The sequence below is a fragment of the Biomphalaria glabrata genome, chromosome 14 (genome assembly GCF_947242115.1).
Source record: "Biomphalaria glabrata chromosome 14, xgBioGlab47.1, whole genome shotgun sequence".
NCBI lineage: Eukaryota > Metazoa > Mollusca > Gastropoda > Planorbidae > Biomphalaria > Biomphalaria glabrata.
Genome location: NC_074724.1, coordinates 6779338 through 6797241, shown reverse-complemented (window position 1 = coordinate 6797241; position 17904 = coordinate 6779338). Strand labels below are relative to the sequence as shown.

The 17904-nt window shown below is 33.9% G+C and overlaps 1 protein-coding gene across 1 annotated transcript; it reads left to right on the top strand.

Annotated features, from left to right (window-relative positions):
• The first annotated feature begins 124 nt into the window (after positions 1–124).
• Positions 125–15520, top strand: LOC129922912 (uncharacterized). The gene is made up of 6 exons (XM_056011113.1): positions 125–143; positions 5122–5493; positions 9778–9896; positions 11663–11871; positions 14878–14881; positions 15419–15520. Exons 1-6 carry the CDS (start codon positions 125–127, stop codon positions 15518–15520), a joined length of 825 nt encoding a protein of 274 aa, XP_055867088.1.
• The last annotated feature ends 2384 nt before the right edge of the window (positions 15521–17904 follow it).

Sequence of the window (17904 nt, the reverse complement as noted above, 5' to 3'; positions counted from 1 at the left end):
AAACTAGAGTCTAAGAGATTATGTGTTGCTAGTTGTATACATATTTCTTGTTTAACTTTTAGTATTGAATAATCATTGAAATATGATTGCCAGTTATTGTGTAATTGAGATTTTCATTGTTACTATGGCAATTACTTATTCTGGTAAGAGACAAGGTTAACATTAATAGCTTTACATTGCCAATATTATTACTATATTATTCACGTATTATTTACTATTAAAACTCCCTTATTGCTTATTTGTATGATGAAGTAACAAATTAATTATATCCAATATTTTATCCTTTCATTTGCCGACTACAATTCGGATGTTTCTACAGAGTTAAAGATAATCTACTACTAGCTCAAACCTCCCACAGGACGATAGGGGCTGGCATCGGGCAGGGTATGATCTGGGACGGTTCCCGATCACTTCATCATATGTCTCTTCATCACCGGTCACTTCATCCCCGGTCATTTCAGCCCCTGGTCACTTCATCCCCGGTCATTTCATGTTCGATCACTTCATCTCTGGTCATTTCATCCTCTGGTCATTTCATCCCCTGATTTTTTCATTTTCTGATCATTTTACCTAACAAATAGTGATTGAAAAAAATCATGAAATGAGCAATATTTAATATATTTTATATCAATAAACAAAATACATACTTACATATACAAATAGAAATGAAAAATCGATAGAAATAAAGTCCTATAACACAATTTATAACTTTATTGTTTAAAAGGAATTAAAGCAAAACTTATATAGGCGACATGATATCTTGGGGATGGTTGAAGTAAGACTTTATTAGAAGAAAAAAATAAAACCTTATTTCAATGCTAAAAATGACGCTCCCTTTTTCAAGAAAGAGCGATTGAAAAATAAAATAAAGTGAAGCAGGGTCACATTTCCACCAGTTATCAGCATCACGGTAATAACTATTCTAATCGCACTTCTATCTCTCAAAAAAATTCCACTACTTGCACCTTTTGATACACTATTAGTAACATGTCAAAAAATGTCAAAAAGCATTCTACATAATCATATTTATATATTAGATGAAATGAGGACTTAAAGTCAAAGCCTTAACAGCACAATTAAACAATGAAAAAGAAAAAAAAATAATTTGGGATGAAATGAGCGTAGGATGAAATGACCGGGCATAAAGTGACCGGGGATGAAGTGACCGGGGATCAAATGACCGGTGATGAAGTCACCAGAGATGAAGTGACTGTTCACCATCTGGAACCATCGATACATCCGAACGACAGTCCAGCAAGCATACTATTAGACCAGACAGCAAACCTTTTTTTCACTTGTGTCATCTCCACACCCACTTCATCTTGTCTTTACATTTCTCTCTGTAGATCAAATCTCTTGTTGTTGACTTACTAGACTTTATTCTTTTAACTCCGATTGAGACATTTGGCCGCAACAGTATTTCGTTATCGGCCTCTGTACTAGGGAATCGCTCTCAGTTTGATTTATGTCCATCCTGCCGTCTTTGTTTCTTATGTCACTCTTGATGTATGCGTTTTTCTACCAGCACATTATTATATCTTTCTGCACACATTTGATCATTGATTGTTTTTGTAATATAAACAGTTTAATGACTTATATTGTTATCTATTGTTATCTGATATAATAGAGACGTTACTTCAAAAAAGAAGATGATTACGTCCTACGCGTCATGCATCTAGCCATGCATATTAACCAATGACTTAAATTCTGCCAAGTCACTGGTTTTCCTGGCTAGATTAGGCAACCCATTCCATGCTCTAATAGCACTAGGGCGTCGGCAACATTTTGAGTCGAAAGAGCCAAAAATTACAATTTACCAAATTTTATAGTTTTTAAAGAGCCACAAATTTTTCTTGCCAAAAATAAATAGTGCTCACACAATTAATTTTTTAATTAATTTTATTAATTCATATATACGTGTTTTTCCACACCAAATTAGATAATATATATATGGTTTTAGTTGATAATTATTTTTACTCTTGGTAACTACTAAAGCAGTTAAGCATTTACTTACAACACTAACTTGTGCTTCACTAACAAACAATTGAGACAATTCAATGGGATGTTGGCTTTGCATGGTTTTAGAAAGTTTGGATACATTAGGCTCATAACTTGTTTTTAGTTTCAAACACGACTCTAAATTTCCTTTTTTTTTAGTTGACTTCTTACTGTACTTTTATTTATATGTGAATATAACACTTGCTCGCACGAATATGTCAATTCGAAGATAGTCAGTACTTCAAATGCCAACTTCACCTCACTGTAGCATTCTGGAAGACTATTCCATGCGTCGAATTGAATTTCTAGAGATCCAGTATCAATTTCTAATGGCTCAATGTGGATTTTGTTTCGATTTGAGTTGAGAGGATTTATTAGGAATGCTAGAATAGTTTAGTTGAAGTACTCAAATCTGTCAAGATTTTCATCTATGATTTTTTTTATAACTGTGCTGAAGTAATTTGTGTCAATAGTTGCACTGATTTTATCGCGATACTGCTTTAGACATTTCAAATGAAGTAAGTGCATATCTTCTGCAAAAAAAATTTTTTTTTCTTCGAAATAAACTAATTCTTCTACCAAAACATAGGCTGGGTTTTACTTTCCTTGTAGTTTTAGATTCAGCTCATTTCCTTTTGCTGTTATATCAACCATAAAGTACAATTTTTGCAACCATGTGTCGTTCTCTTATACAGGGTGATTAATACCTTTTTTTCATTTAGAAATGTATTTATTTAATTCAAGCACAAAGCAAAACGTTCTCCAGCCCTCGCACTTTATTGTAAAGAAGGATGCCGGAATGCTGTGTCTCCATCTCGTTAAAGAGTTCTTTTAACTGAAGATGATGTTTACCATCATGATTATCAAATTTATAACCAGAAGTATTTCGGCCATAAATATTAGGGCACAAAGCGCTTTTTGGTGTATGTGAAATGTAAGAATTTGTTGGTTTATTTGGCTCGAAGAATCGTTGTTGCTCCTTAATTTTTCCTGTCATACTTCTGGCTCCATCAGTTGCTGTTTAAACGATTTTATTTAACTCGATCTCATTGTCTTCAAGGCATTTCTGCACCGCATTTGCTCTATCTTTCCCTCTAGTTTGTCATGAGAGTAGCAATCCTGGAAGATCTACTTTTAAGGTCCTTAAGGGAAAAAATATACCAAACAAAATGGGCAACTTGTGTCGTGGCTTTTATGTCGCAAGACTAGCAAGTGATAAGGCAGAAGAAATTTGAATATCTTCCACCTGGAAATATGTTACATTTGAAGATATTTTAGCTATTCTATCTTGTACTGTTTTAGCGGATAGTGGCATATCTTTGATTTTTTTTTCAAAGTTACAAAGTTTCTGTTTTTTCGTTGTTGTTTTTTTAAACCACGAAACAGTTCTTCAGGTGCACGTGACATACTCACCATCTGAAAATGGTTTGCCTTTTAGTGCAATTTCTATTGGTACTGCAAAGCTTGCCAGATTAGCGTTACTTGTAGAATGCTTCTAACTTTGAGAAGATCATTCGCTTCTAACTCATTTACTTGAAACAACAGACTATACGTCACAGCCAAAGCACGTAGTGAAGATGCCGTTTCGTCTAGCGTCGAAAGCAAATTAAAACCTACATAGAAACACCCAACGACGGCGTCATTTGAGAGCTTTCGACGACTAACGACACTGACGACGCGTGTAATGGGGGGGGGGTATAAGGCTGAGAGATAGAATCGGTGCTTATTCTTCGTTAAAAGATTCAGAACTATTTCGAAAAATGTTTCGATAAAATAAATAATATTTGCGTATGTAACTAAAGAGCCGCAGCTTCACATCCAAAGAGCCGCATGTGGCTCGCGAGTCGCAGGTTGCCGACCCCGGCACTAGGGAAGAAGGAGTATTTGTACAAATTTGTCCTAGCAAATGGGTCGAGGAATGTGCCTTTATCTTTGTGTCTTTTAGAGTATTTTATTAAATTTTGTTTTTCCTTGTTTCCGTTGATATGTCAAGTTTTTGTCATTCTTTTGTTATTTATTTTTTTTACTACTCTTCTATGCAATACAAAATTAAACGTTACTGTTATTGGTACCTCTGCGCTGTGTCCTGTGTGGAGAAGTCCTAATGGAGGTAACAGTAAAATGCGCAAACCAATTAACACAAGCAAAAGGTCAACAACACAAAGGTACTTGACGCTGATGAACGATGTCGATCAACAATATCATTAATAATGAAGGAATACGTCAAGTATCGTCATTCTAAATCTCTACGTTCATAAAACCCGCCTCTCTCTAGAGCTGTTACAAGAAGTCTGATTACTTTTCACTATTCTTTCTCAAATCCTGAATGCATGACGCGTAGGACGTAATCATCTTCTTTTTTTGAAGTAACTTCTGTATTATATAAGATTAGATAAATCCTAGATTGTTTGTTTTTTACTTGAGGCGTCATTGTCTCTAAATGAAAAACCTTTCCTTATGAAACAAATAGCTTTTCGCGTCTTCTTCCTAATCGTCTCTAAACATTACAAACTAACTAAAAGCATAAATTATTGAGATTGAAAGTAACTATCACCTCAACTACAAATACAGGCCATTAAAAAATATATATATTTTCCCTGTTGAGGAAGTAAAACTAAGAACACCTTCGACCAAGGAATGGTAACTTTCATGGCATCTAAGTGGCACCACAACTACAAAATTTGTGGAGACAGGCGAACAACAGCAGAACTGGCTTTTGACACAGTGTTGAGCTAGAAAGAGGTGTAAAGCTGAAATAGTGTCCGTTTCTTTTCACAAGCTAATAGGACTGAAGTCTCAGTCGTCTCGCAAAAAAAAAGTTAGCTTCTGACTGGTCGAGAAATAGTTTCGGCGGCGATATGAATTTTCTGAGCTAGGTCTCAGCCTTTAACTTACTTTATCTCAAATATCATCTACACAAATGACAGCATTAAAAAGAAAATTCATAAAAAAATTATTTCTAGACTATCTGGAATTGAACACAAAAAAAAAAACAACTGAACAAAGAAAAAAAAGTGTTTACACAAAAGAAAAATGAATTTTGGCTAAAAGCTATACGGTAATTTCTATTTCTATGCAGTTTATCTTTTATTTTTAAATAAAATTTTGCTTTTTGTCTTTCAGATTCCTTTATTTTAGAATGTCCTCCTGTACAGGAAGATGCAGTGGTAATTGTGAGAACGTATTTCCCAAGAAATCACCAGTACGAAATCGAAAATGAAGAGCTACAACTTTTCTATTACAGAAATAGCGTTAGAGTAGTTATTTACAAGATAAATACTTTCTCTTCCCGTACAGTAAAAATCTTTGAAAACATTGATGCAAAAATCAATTTAAAAAACATATTGACTGATGACCAATACATCATTACTATAGAATCACGCAGTAACTCAAGTTCGAGAAACATGCAATCTAAAAAATCATATAACGAATCATGGAAAGTGAACTTAGGAACAAAAGGACTACACAGTAAAACATGTGACATTAAATTCTATGGTAGGGTTAAGAGACATAATAAACAATTATGAAGGGGTTTTTGTCTATCTCGATAATTTTGTTTCATTTTTCTAAACCTTTTATTTTTGACTCTTCACTTACATTCCAAATATATGCGTTGAAATGGGTTGCCTGAGCTAGCCAGGAAAACCAGTGACCTGGCAGAATTTAAGTCATTGGTTAACATGCATGACGCGTAGGACGAAACTTCTTTTTTGAAGTAACGTCTGTATTATATAAGATAAGTAAATAAATGAAGAAAAAAAAATGACTATATATGGTAACAGAATAAACACGTACATGCACTCCATAACATAATGTCTAACAAAAACAAAATCCTTAGAGCAGTGATCTGAAGTGAAAAGAACTCGATAAAGACTAAAAGAATAGTATGGACGTAAAGGTATTTAAATGTTCTCCATCTAATCAAAATTATCATAAGTTGATATTGTAAAAAGTCATTGTAATAATTTCGTTATTTACTACTAGAATAAATATAACAACTTGAAATGTGATAGAAAAGGATTAATTATTTATTTCTTGACTTTCATTTATTCGATTTTATTAATTTTATCAAATGTTAAATTAGCTTATTAAAATTTGACAAAATACTTATTGTAAACTGAGCATGTTTTCTTTAGAATAAAAAAAAAACAAGGTTACAAAGACAGTTTGTGTGGAAACACAAACTCAAAATCGGCCCCCGAAGTGGTCCACCCAGGCAGGCTTTAATATTTTCAGAAAGAACATCAGAATGAAATTATTTCAAAGACAAATGAGAGATAAGAATGGAGAAAGAAGGTTGACAGATATTGTGTAGTGCCCCAACGATACAGCAGATCAAAGGATAGGTGCAAGTGAATGCAAAGTTAGATGTGAACCTGGCCTAACTAGTTCCCCTTTCAGACCTTGTGGTCTATAGGGCAGATGATGTAAAGTTCATCTGTTTTTGTGGCCTACGGTTAACGAGGGTGTCAAGTAGCCAGCACAACGACCAACCGCCTTTACTTTTCCCCAACTAATGTCAGGTACCCATTAGAACTGGATAGACTCAGAGGCGCCCAAGGATTCCAAAGTTGAAAATCCCAGTCTTCACCAGGATTCGAACCCGGGACCCTCAGTTCAGAAGCCAAGCGCTTTACCGCTAACTAAAGTCTTGTAAATAATGTAATTGTTTTGAAAAGTCTCAATCTCTTATTCGATTCCTTAAAAAAAAAAACATTTCCGCTATAATGAAAAAAGTTCAAGGAAATAATATTTATAAGATTACTATTCGTTTTAAATTAAGTCTAGCTTATAAATGCATACTAATTAGCTTTTTCTCTTTAAAAAAAAGCTTGCATAACTGATCTTAAAAATGAGATTTTTCGCTTTCAGGAAAAAAAAAGTAGCCGTTGCATCAGAACTTTGAATGGTCTAAAATATTGTGATGTCGGATTTTCAATATCTTTTCTAGTTTACGAGATCTAAACGGGACAGACGGACAGACATTTCACACAAAACTAATAGCGTCTTTTCCCTTTCGGGGGCCGCTAAAAAAACTTAGACCCTTATGAAACAATTTAACTTTATTACGTTTATTTAAAACTTTACTCGTTACATCCAACTAGCAATGTACCCAAGTAGAGTATGGAATATTTGGTATCCTAATGTTTTCCTTCACTTTTGAGCTTCAGAAACGTATTCTCCTGCAACATTGAAAGCACTATTCTGCAACATTGAAAGCACTATTCTGCAACATTGAAAGCACTATTCTGCAACATTGAAAGCACTATTCTGCAACATTGAAAGCACTATTCTGCAACATTGAAAGCACTATTCTGCAACATTGAAAGCACTATTCTGCAACATTGAAAGCACTATTCTGCAACATTGAAAGCACTATTCTGTAACATTGAAAGCACTATTCTGCGACATTGAAAGCACTATTCTGCAACATTGAAAGCACTATTCTGCGACATTGAAAGCACTATTCTGCGACATTGAAAGCACTATTCTGCAACATTGAAAGCACTATTCTGCAACATTGAAAGCACTATTCTGCAACATTGACAGCACTATTCTGTAACATTGAAAGCACTATTTGTACAAAGGTTATGCTGAGTGATAAAATGCTTGGCTTCTGAAAAGGGGGTCCCGTGTTCGAAATCGAACCCCGGTGAAGAGTAGGATTTAACTTCGACATCTTTACAGCGCCTCTCAGACCACACATCTCTAATAGGTGCCTGTTACGTGCGCATCGTAGTGTAAATGTGAAATGGTGCAAATGCGTGTTGAAAGGAGGAGGGAACAAAAATGAAGGAATAAAAGCAATATAGTGTTTACAGTGTTAATTAAAATTAAGTATATATAAACTATGATTTTGTTGTTTTGGTGTAAGTGAAACGCTAAAGAGTCTCATTATATAATAAGATGTAACAATGGCTAACATTAGTTGGGGAAAAGTAAAGGTGGTTGGCTGTTGTGCTGGCCACATGACACCCTCGATACCGTGAACCACAGAAATAGATGACCTTGTAAAATGTTTTGTAAAATGTTTTACATAATTCCGATGTTCCTTCAGAATTGAAGATAGTTTAGTTCGACGTGGGATGGGAGCGGGCGGGGTTTGAACCCTCGACCGTCGATAAATCTGAACGACAGCGCAGAGCGCAAACCGCACGACCAGGCAGCCATTACATATTCTGCTCTGTAGTCTACAGGGTCTAAAGGGGAAGTTTTACAAATTGCTTTCTTTACTTTGTTTACTGACTCTGTCTATCTGTCTGATTATAAAAAATCAACACGTTATTTCTCTTGCACACATTCTTGAATAATTCTAATTTCGAATTGAAAAAACAAACAAACATGAATCAATAAAATATTAACTAATTAGTCACTTAAAAAAAAAAAAAGTAAAGTTTCCCTTTCAGATCTTGCGATCTATGGGGCAGATGTTGTTAAGGTCATCTGTTTCTATGGCCAACGGTTAACAAGCAGGGTGTTTATGTGGCCAGCACAACGACCAACCGCCTTTACTTTCCCCAACTTAAGTCAGGTACCCGTTAGAGTTTGGTGGACTTAAAGGCGCCCTACAAATCCCGAAATTCAAAATCCCAGTCTTCACCGAGATTCGAACCCAGGACCCCAGGTTCGGAAGCCGAGCGCTTAACCACTCAGCCACCGCGACACCAATTGGTCACTTAATTATTGGTAATTAATTATTTAGTTTGATATTGAAAAATGTAAATACTGATAGATATAAACTTGTTAATGTTTACTTCTTTCTCTTGTATAAGCTTTGTTTTGTTTCATTTTTTTTTTTGCTTGTCATGAGTAGGATGATTGCTAGTCATATCCAATTGAAATCGTTATCACTAATTTAGCTTAATCCAAAAAAACACTAACCGTGGAGTAGCCTGTGCGTCTCTAATATGCATAGCTACTATCCAAATTAAAAAAAAAAGAAATATTTAAACGCTGCAACAGTGTCCCACAAATTCTGGCAGCACATGAAGCGCCTTGACCAGCCTTCCCATGGTAGATACTGCCCAGGCCTAAACAAGCTATTGTAACACAAGAAACGGTCAATGTCCTGTTGGTTTACATTTTGCACAGTTCTAGTGCGAGCTTTGATTTACAATAACCCCAATGCTTTGAGCAAGAGAAGATTGTCTTACTTTCTCCTTGACATATAATACATGCTGAAATGTATTTAACTAAGTCTTGGGAGCTGCATGCTTGTGACCTGTATTTTAACAAATGATTTGAGCACAGCTACGTGCTTTTTTTCCCAAGACATTTGCAAAAGAGGATTTTAATCTTTTAGGCCATCCTCAAATAGAGTTTACTCACATGATGTTAGCTAATTTAGCTATTTACTAGTTGTAAAGTAAAAAAAAAAATAAAGTTCAAGTTTTAGACCATTGCGGGCAGGTGATTTAAAAGTCATCTGTTTCTATGGCCAACGGTTTACGAGGATGTCATGTGGCCAGCACGACGATCAACCGCCTTTACTTTCCCCAACTAATGGGTACCCATCAAAGGTTCCCTAAGTATCCGTAATTAAAAATCTCAGTATTAACCAAGATTCGAACCTGGGACCGCGGTTCGGAAACCAAGAGCTTTACCGCTCAGCCACCGCGCCTGTAGTCATGTTTGTTGTTGTTTTTTTGTTCCTCGAGAGTGTAAAAGAAATATTGCACTTTTTGTTTACTTTCTTATTTTCTGGGAATAATATTAAACAAGCATGAAACTATTATTTTTAATTTACCTTGGCTAAAACTTCTTTTTTTTTTTTTTCAGCTATTTTTGACAAGCCAGAATGTTTCCCGAACATTTCAATGGAGCATTTTATTTTAACATGCTTTCTAAGAAAAGTATTCCCCAAGGCATTATGTGTATTCCATATTACACTGAATAACGTAAGTATAATCACTAGTATATCCTAGGCTACTTTTAATAAATTGAATTTCATAAATCTAGTCTTCGGAGATAATAAGGAGATATAAGGAGATATTGTTTAGCATTGACTTTTAGAAAATATAAACACTTTTGTTTATGTGATCTTTGTCTTATTTCGAACTTAAAACTCAAGTGATGACATTTATCTTTCAATAGAACGTTGGGAACATTTTTTTTGATAAATTTTTTCTTCAACCTCGATCGTAACCTTTCGCTTTTAAGTAATTTTACCTTTTTTTTTAGCGGCCCTTGAAAGTTGAAAAGACGCTATTAGTTTTGTGTGGAATGTCTGTCCGTCCGTCTTTGTATTAAAAAAAAGTTTACATATGTATAGCTAAGTTGAATAAGGTCTGTCATACTAGCTAGTACGTTTATATAAGAAAAAGTGTTTACTATTTTTTAAGAGAAAAAATCTATTTAGTATGCATATAAAATTGACATAATTAAAATCACAATTAATAAGTATTTTTTATAATTATGGAGTGAACCATACTATCTCGTTCCATAACAAAGGGATTTTTTTTTTACGAAAATGTTTTTTGTTGAGCATTTGAGCAAAAGATTATCCTTTCCAAAACAATTTGATCAATAAGATAATCATTATATGAAATCAGTGACGTTCACATTTAACTTTACCATCACTTTCACCTATCCTTTCCTTTGGTCTGCTGGACCGTTGGGGCACCACGCAAGGTCTGTCGACCTTCTTTCTCCATTCTTCTCTGTCATTTGCCTTTGAATTTCATTGTGATATTATTTCTGAAAATATTAAAACTTGACTTTTTACCTGCCTGGGTGAACCATTTGGGGGCCGATTTTGGATTGACGTTTGCACACAAACTGTTTTTGTAACCTTGTTTTTCTTAAATTTCTTTTTCTAAAAAAAACTTATAGTAACTCAGTCTCTCTAGTAAAAAGTTTGTACTCGTTATTTCTCCCACTTCCAACCTCGGGTCAAGCTAGAAATTTGTACAACTATTTCTATTACCTGGAGAAACAAGAATCAATCAATAAATAAACGATTAGTTAATTAACTATCTAATAAACAAAAAAACAACTGTACATGACAGATGTTATGATATAAAATGAATTAGTTCCCTTGAGCCCATAAGTTCAAATTCAATTCTTACATTTTTTTAAAATGCATTTAAAAAGCGATCACTGTATTCTTTACACAGATACCCCCTTCATTCTCCTTCCCTTTTCCAACTGGTCCAGACATGTGATAGGATCATAGCGTATTTAGAAAAGTATAGAATTGCGATAAACAAAAACAATTGGTATAAATAGTTCGTATCGCAAAATTTATTATTGTTAGTTTAGATCTATTACAAATTTATTTACATAACTGATTCAGTCTAATTGATATGATTTTACATAGTATAAGCTTTGTGTTTTTTTTTAAGTATATTTATGTTTGTATTGTTCCCATTATAGTTAACATTCCTTTTTTGTAACTTAAGTTTATTCCCCAATACCAAATTAGAGCCTTCCAGTATACTTTTTGTAGGAAGATTCTCAATAATAATTGTGATTTTTTTTCTGCACCGTAGAATGAATTTGTAGCTTCTTATGAAAAAAAACCACCTTGCCTTTCTAAAATAAAATTTATAATACCAATTAATTAATACACATTATTGTATACATTTATGCAATTCCAATGTATTTTAATAAAAATAATGTAAACTGTATATTTCTAAACATGTGTTATTAACGTGTATAACAGATTTATATTTTAAACGGAAGTGTAGCCTATAAACACACAAAGACTGATGGTGGAGACTATTACGAAACATCTTGCACATTCAGTTCTCCGACTATAGAAAATGAAATACATCAGATCACTGTGACTATGTACCCCAACATTACTGGTACAGTCAGTGATAGAAAATATGGAAAAAGTATCACATTTTTTTTTCCAGGTAATTTTTTAGTGTATCTTGAAAATAATTTTTAAAAAATGTACATTCTATGTCACCAGATCATTCATTGTTTGTTCTATTTGATCGTTGTGTCTAACATGTAGTAATGTGGTTCATTTTATCTATTGTTGTAAATGAATAAGACCAACAGTGTTATAATACACGAGTCCCTTCGTATTCAGTCATTAATTTACTATTTAACATTGGGTCATAAAGGTGATGCACGAGGAAAGTTCAAATGAAGTATCTTAGTTGAGACCTACAATAATTATTAAGTTAAAGAGTTTTTTTGTTTGTTTTTTAAACGTATATTAAAGTTTAAAATAATATTTTCTCTTTATTTCGTCGGCCAGTAACAAAAACAAAAAAATAGACGAATGGGATTTTATTCTGGTCATAAGAACTTATTTTCTTTGCTTTAATGCTAAGCCAGTCTTTGGCCAACTTTCAGATAACATGATATAAATTTCATTGGCTGTAATTATCTTACTGTCTGAGAGATTAATATCGCTGATCAGATATACTTATATATATATATATATATAATAGCACAGTGTCATTTGGCCAGCACAACGACCGACCACCTTTACTTTCCCAAACTAAAGTCAGGTACTCGATAGAGTCTGTTTGACTCAGGGAAGCTATAAAAATAAAAATCACATTCTTCACCAGGATTCGAACCTAGGGTCACCATTTTCGGAAACCGCCTGATTAACCACTCAGCCACCGCGCCCCACATATGGCCTACATTTTCAGACATTTTTGTTTAAAATATTTATGTTCAAGCTCATACACGCTGCAGGACGTGCATGTTCGAATCCTGAGCCATCGCGACGACAGACCGTAATGCATACGATACGACCAGGAATTTATCCTATTTTTATAATAGTCACCATTTTTTTATGCATCAACATATACTGTAATTACGCTTCCATTAATTATTATTTTAAAAAAGCTTGCAATTAGCTATGTTAAAATTCACGTTTTAACTCTTTCTCTCCTAACCGACGATACAAACGTTGATTCCATCAGAATGTGGTAAATAATTACGGAGAGAAAGAGTTAATTAACAAACTCTATATAAGGTGTTACTAGTAACTATTATAAGCAGCTCACTCACTCATGATTTGAAATGTACGCTATATATTTGGTGTCAGCATTAATTTAGATCCTATATCTCACTGTAATAACACGTTAGACCTACCCATTATAACACTCACAAAAAATGGTTGAGCCAGGCATGATGTCAACTCTGGTAGACTACTACATTTCTGTTGTATTGGTTATCACCATCAACACACGCTTAAAAATATATACCAATATTTCTGGTACTACATCAAGTTTTTCAATGCAACGTTGTACCACAGTTGTATGCAAATAAATTTCGTCTGTATATTATAAATACATTTTGCTTTAGTATTAATTTAATGTCCCATGCCTTTTTTTTATACTCTGCTTGTATATACGCCCACATAGATGTTATAAGGGTAGGTCTGCCATCACTAGACTTCTAGACTAGACTAGTCAGAAGTTTTTCAAGTTCTACTTTATTAATTTTTATAAGTAGAAAAAAACGATAGTATGTTTATGCAATAAAATTAGTATTTTAAGAAATGGAATTTTATTGAAAAAAATATGTTTTTGTTGTTTTTTTAAAGGACAAAAACAATCTTATGTTATCTAATAAAATACAGATGTTACTTCAAAAATGATTATGATTACATCCGACGCGTTATGGCTATGCATCTAGTCATGCATGTTAACCAATGAGTCAAATTCTGACAAGTCATTGGTCTTCCTGGCTGCCTAAGGCTACCAATTTAAGGCTCTGATAGCACTAGGGAAGAAGGAGCATTTGTACAAATTTGTTCTAGCATATAAGAACGAGGACTGTGCAGGAACGGGATAACACTGGCCAGTTTTTAAACTTCCTGCAAGACGAATCCTTATCCGTGATGATAATATACCAAAGTGCATATGACCAGACAGCAATCCAATTCTTCAAACTATGCTTAGCTAGTAATTATTATTGTTAATGTTAATTCGTAATATTTTAGAATATATATATATATAAAATAAATGGGCATTGACAATAAGAAGCATATTTGAGGCAGTGGCGTAGCTAGGGATTGGGAGCTCCCTGGGGGTGGGGGGGGTGCTTGACCTCTTTAGGGCCCCTGAATTTTGACATTCGTCATCATGACATAAGATAATGGCGTAACATTTACTGTAAAAAAAAAATCTCGGACACTCATTTAGGAGCCTAGGTTATTTTCAAATTTTAACCCCCACCCTAGCTACGCCACTGATTGCAATCATTGCTGCTTGGCGTCATTATTGAAATGCGTTTTAATATTTTATCATTACATATAGATATGTATTACAAACACAGCTCTTTTTCTATTAATCTAAAGTTCTAGCAATAATTTGTGTAATCACGGTTCTACCTTTTTAAAAGAAATCACTCATTTAAATAAGAACCAGAGATTTATCCAATACCGTCTCCATTGCTTGAGCCAGGCATTATATATGCACATGTTCTATACTTCCAGATTATTTCACTGTCAACACATACACGAACAAATAAAATCAACCTGAATGGTACTAAGTAAAGTATCTGGCCCTACAGTTTTTTAAGTATTTTGTTTGGTACATTTGAAATTTAAATGCGCTCGCATTTTTTTCTCAAACGTTAATGAGCCGCAACTCTTATCTGGATTTTTTTCTTCACACAAAATTATTGTCATTGCCACAAAGCATTTGAAAAGGTAGGTTGAGAATTTGTCTTTAATTTCAATTTAAGTTTCAAACAACTTTTTAACTTTTACATTTTTTAAAATCGTGACATTAAATATTTAAAAAAAAACGTATTAATATTTTTTTATATTTTGTAAATGCTATTAGTAATTATAATTTGACCCAGAGTAATTACTTTATCAAACGTTTTGATTTGTTCTTCAATACAGTTAGAGTACATTACATTTCTTTGTGTAGTTAGACCTAACACCTGGACCAAAAGCATAGTAGAGTAAAGTAAAGATCCCTTTCAAACGTTGGGCTCTATATGGTAGATGTTGTTACTTATCCGACGATTAACGAACAGGGTGTTATGTGGGCTTTACTTTTCCATAGTCAGGTACCCATTAGAGTTGGGTGGACTCAAAGGCGCTCTAAAAAAATCTTCAAATTCAAAATCCCAGTATTCACCGAGATTCGAGCACCAGGTTCATAAGCCAAGCGATTGCCTACTCAGCCACATGCCCATGGCATATTATAACCATGTAATGTTTTAGAATGATAGTCATTTACTTTATAGTGTGAATTTGGATCTATTAGAATGTGACAAGATCTAGAATTTAGGGCTTGTAATCTGGTGGTCATTGTATGGCATAGAGTTTTCACATTAAACTTAGCCTATAGACTAAATTGTGTAATTATAATTATCTGTATATGTCGCTCTCTCTCTCTTTCTCTCTCTCTCTTTAAATCTTTTGCTCACATTGAAATATACATGGACTTATATAAATGAAATAGAATATTATATATTTGTGTTTTTTTAGAACGCCTTGGACAAAACAGCTCTAGAACTAATTGAGGTACAAGTCATACAGACATTGAAAGTTATGAAATTTATAGCGATGATCACGGAAAAAATAACCTGAGCTGTCTCCAATGCATTAAAATGGAATTATATTTTCTTTGTGATACATGTATTGAGATATTTCACATTTTTAGACCTATATTACTTGAATTTGTTATTGTATTATAAATTATCTGTATACCTTAGACACACTTTGTAAAGACTCATTTGATATCAAATTTTATTTCTTTAGTTTTCTTAACACAATTTTTAATACTTATTGTAGCATTACAATACGGATTATATTGTTTTATCTTCCACCCTAGACAATTATTAATATTATAATTTAAACTTTCGATGTCAGTATCCTTTTTTCATTTATTTATAATAATGATTATTACTTATGTCTAAATGTACAAGTATGCTATATATGATTTTATTTCTTGCTTACATGTATTAATCCTGGAAGATACTTCCGATGGTCTGTTACTTTTGTTCACCTTACTGTCAATACAAGATCCTGAACTATCGAGAATAAGAGAGGTAAGTTTTGTCATTATTACCTTTATGACTCCGTAACTCGGTTTTTAAAATGGGAGTTGCTGTTCTTACGGAAATGCTAACATATTTATTTACTGTGTGCTGGGACAGATGCACTATCCCGCAAGAACTTCGAGATGCCACCATCCTTGTACAAAAAGGTCAGGATACTTTTTGTCAGAATAAAGTAGCCTCCATAGTAGGCAGTGTGCTTTCTGAAAGTCAGTGTGGTTTCCGGGCAGGTATAGACATATTGGATATATATTTTGACATACGTCAAATGCAGGGAAAAGAATCTAGACTTCTATGCTGCATTCATCCATCTCACTAAAGCAATTGACACAGTGATTCGCGATGTCTTGTGGAGGATTTTGTCTCGGCTCCGATGTTCTACAAGATTCATCGCAATTCTGAATCAACTGCATGAGGGTCAAAAAGGTCAAATCGGATTCAACGGTGACCTATCAGCTGACTTCTCTGTAGAGAATGATGTGAAATAGAGCTGTGTGCTTGCTTCAACACTCTTTGCAATATTCTTTAGAACAATGCTAAATAAAATGAGGCAACGCCTGCATGAGGGCATCTACATTAGGTTCCTAACCGAAGGCAGCTTTTTTAACATATGACGCCTGCTCTAGCCGTGCACAAATTAAAGAGATGATTGCTTCTGAGTTAATCTATGCGGACGATTACGCCTTTCTTGCACACACCTAACAGAGGCTTCAACTTCCAGTCCTTGTATTTTGCTGAAGCTGCCTCGTTTGGTATGTCCATCAAGGTAAAAAGAAACGTGTAGGCCATGCTTCAAAAGTCCCCAATCGGAATTTAACCAGCTTCACAAATCAATTTGATTGCCCTCTATTTTTATATTGTTCAGCAATTTACTCTCTTTTCAGCACAGTGTCTAAAAATGGGTCACTGTACAGAAAAATAGACAATCGTCTCGCAAATGCAACGCTTTTGGTCGCCTCAAACTGAGTATAACAGAATATATATCTGTACCTAGTTACAAAAATTAATGTTTATAAAGCAGTGGTTCTCACCATACGTTTGTATGACTATAAGACCAAGTTGCTCATCGAAGTCATTAAAGACTAATTGAACACTCCATCAAAGATGCATTCATTCCATAACGGGCATACGCCAAGACTACATTACGGATGAATATGTTCTGCTGGAGGCCGGTGTAGACGGTATAGAAGCACTAATAACTATTCAACATCCGCGCTGCGTAGGACACCAATCCCGCATTGTGGTCGCATGTCAAAGGCGATCTTCTTTAGTAAGCTTAAAGTAGGAATGTATAACAGAGGTACCTCCATATAATCTATAAAGATCAACACATGCGCCATTTTGCCCTCATCGGCATAGATGAAAATATTTAGCAACAGATGGCATCTAAAATAGACAGATCTCACAAAAGCTGCGGGACACACATTGAAAATTTAAACTTTGTCTGTCTGTCAGTTAAAAAGCTTGAACACGTTTTTTCTCTTATTTCCCATTCTCGGATCAAGTTGAAATTTTGGACAGTTATTCACTAAACCTGACAAGACATGAATCAATTAAAAAATAAAAAATCAGTTGATTATTTTTGGTGATCAATTATTTTGTTTTATTTTAAAATAAGGAGAATAAATGCTACTTAATGAGAGATTTGGATTTGTATATGATTTTAGTCCCCTTATTACATTTTGACACTTTTTTTTCTTTCTCTCAGGCACCGCTCCTTCACAATTTCTAATAGGGTTTTAGTTTACTCTTCAATACAATATTTTTTTCTTTTCTTTATTTCTAATGTTTAGATAAAGTAATATATTCTATTATATGAAACGTAACATTATACATTTCTATTAAAAATCTTTTTTTTTCTTTACATTGAAATATTTAGAAAAGAAAATGATACACTCCAATCTGTAGCGTATA

Excerpts from the sequence above, each read along its gene's own strand:
- LOC129922912 (XM_056011113.1), top strand. Across the intron at positions 5,494-9,777 it reads ATGTGACATTAAATTCTATG|CTATTTTTGACAAGCCAGAA; the intron begins GTAGGGTTAAGA and ends TTTTTTTTTCAG. Across the intron at positions 9,897-11,662 it reads TCCATATTACACTGAATAAC|ATTTATATTTTAAACGGAAG; the intron begins GTAAGTATAATC and ends CGTGTATAACAG.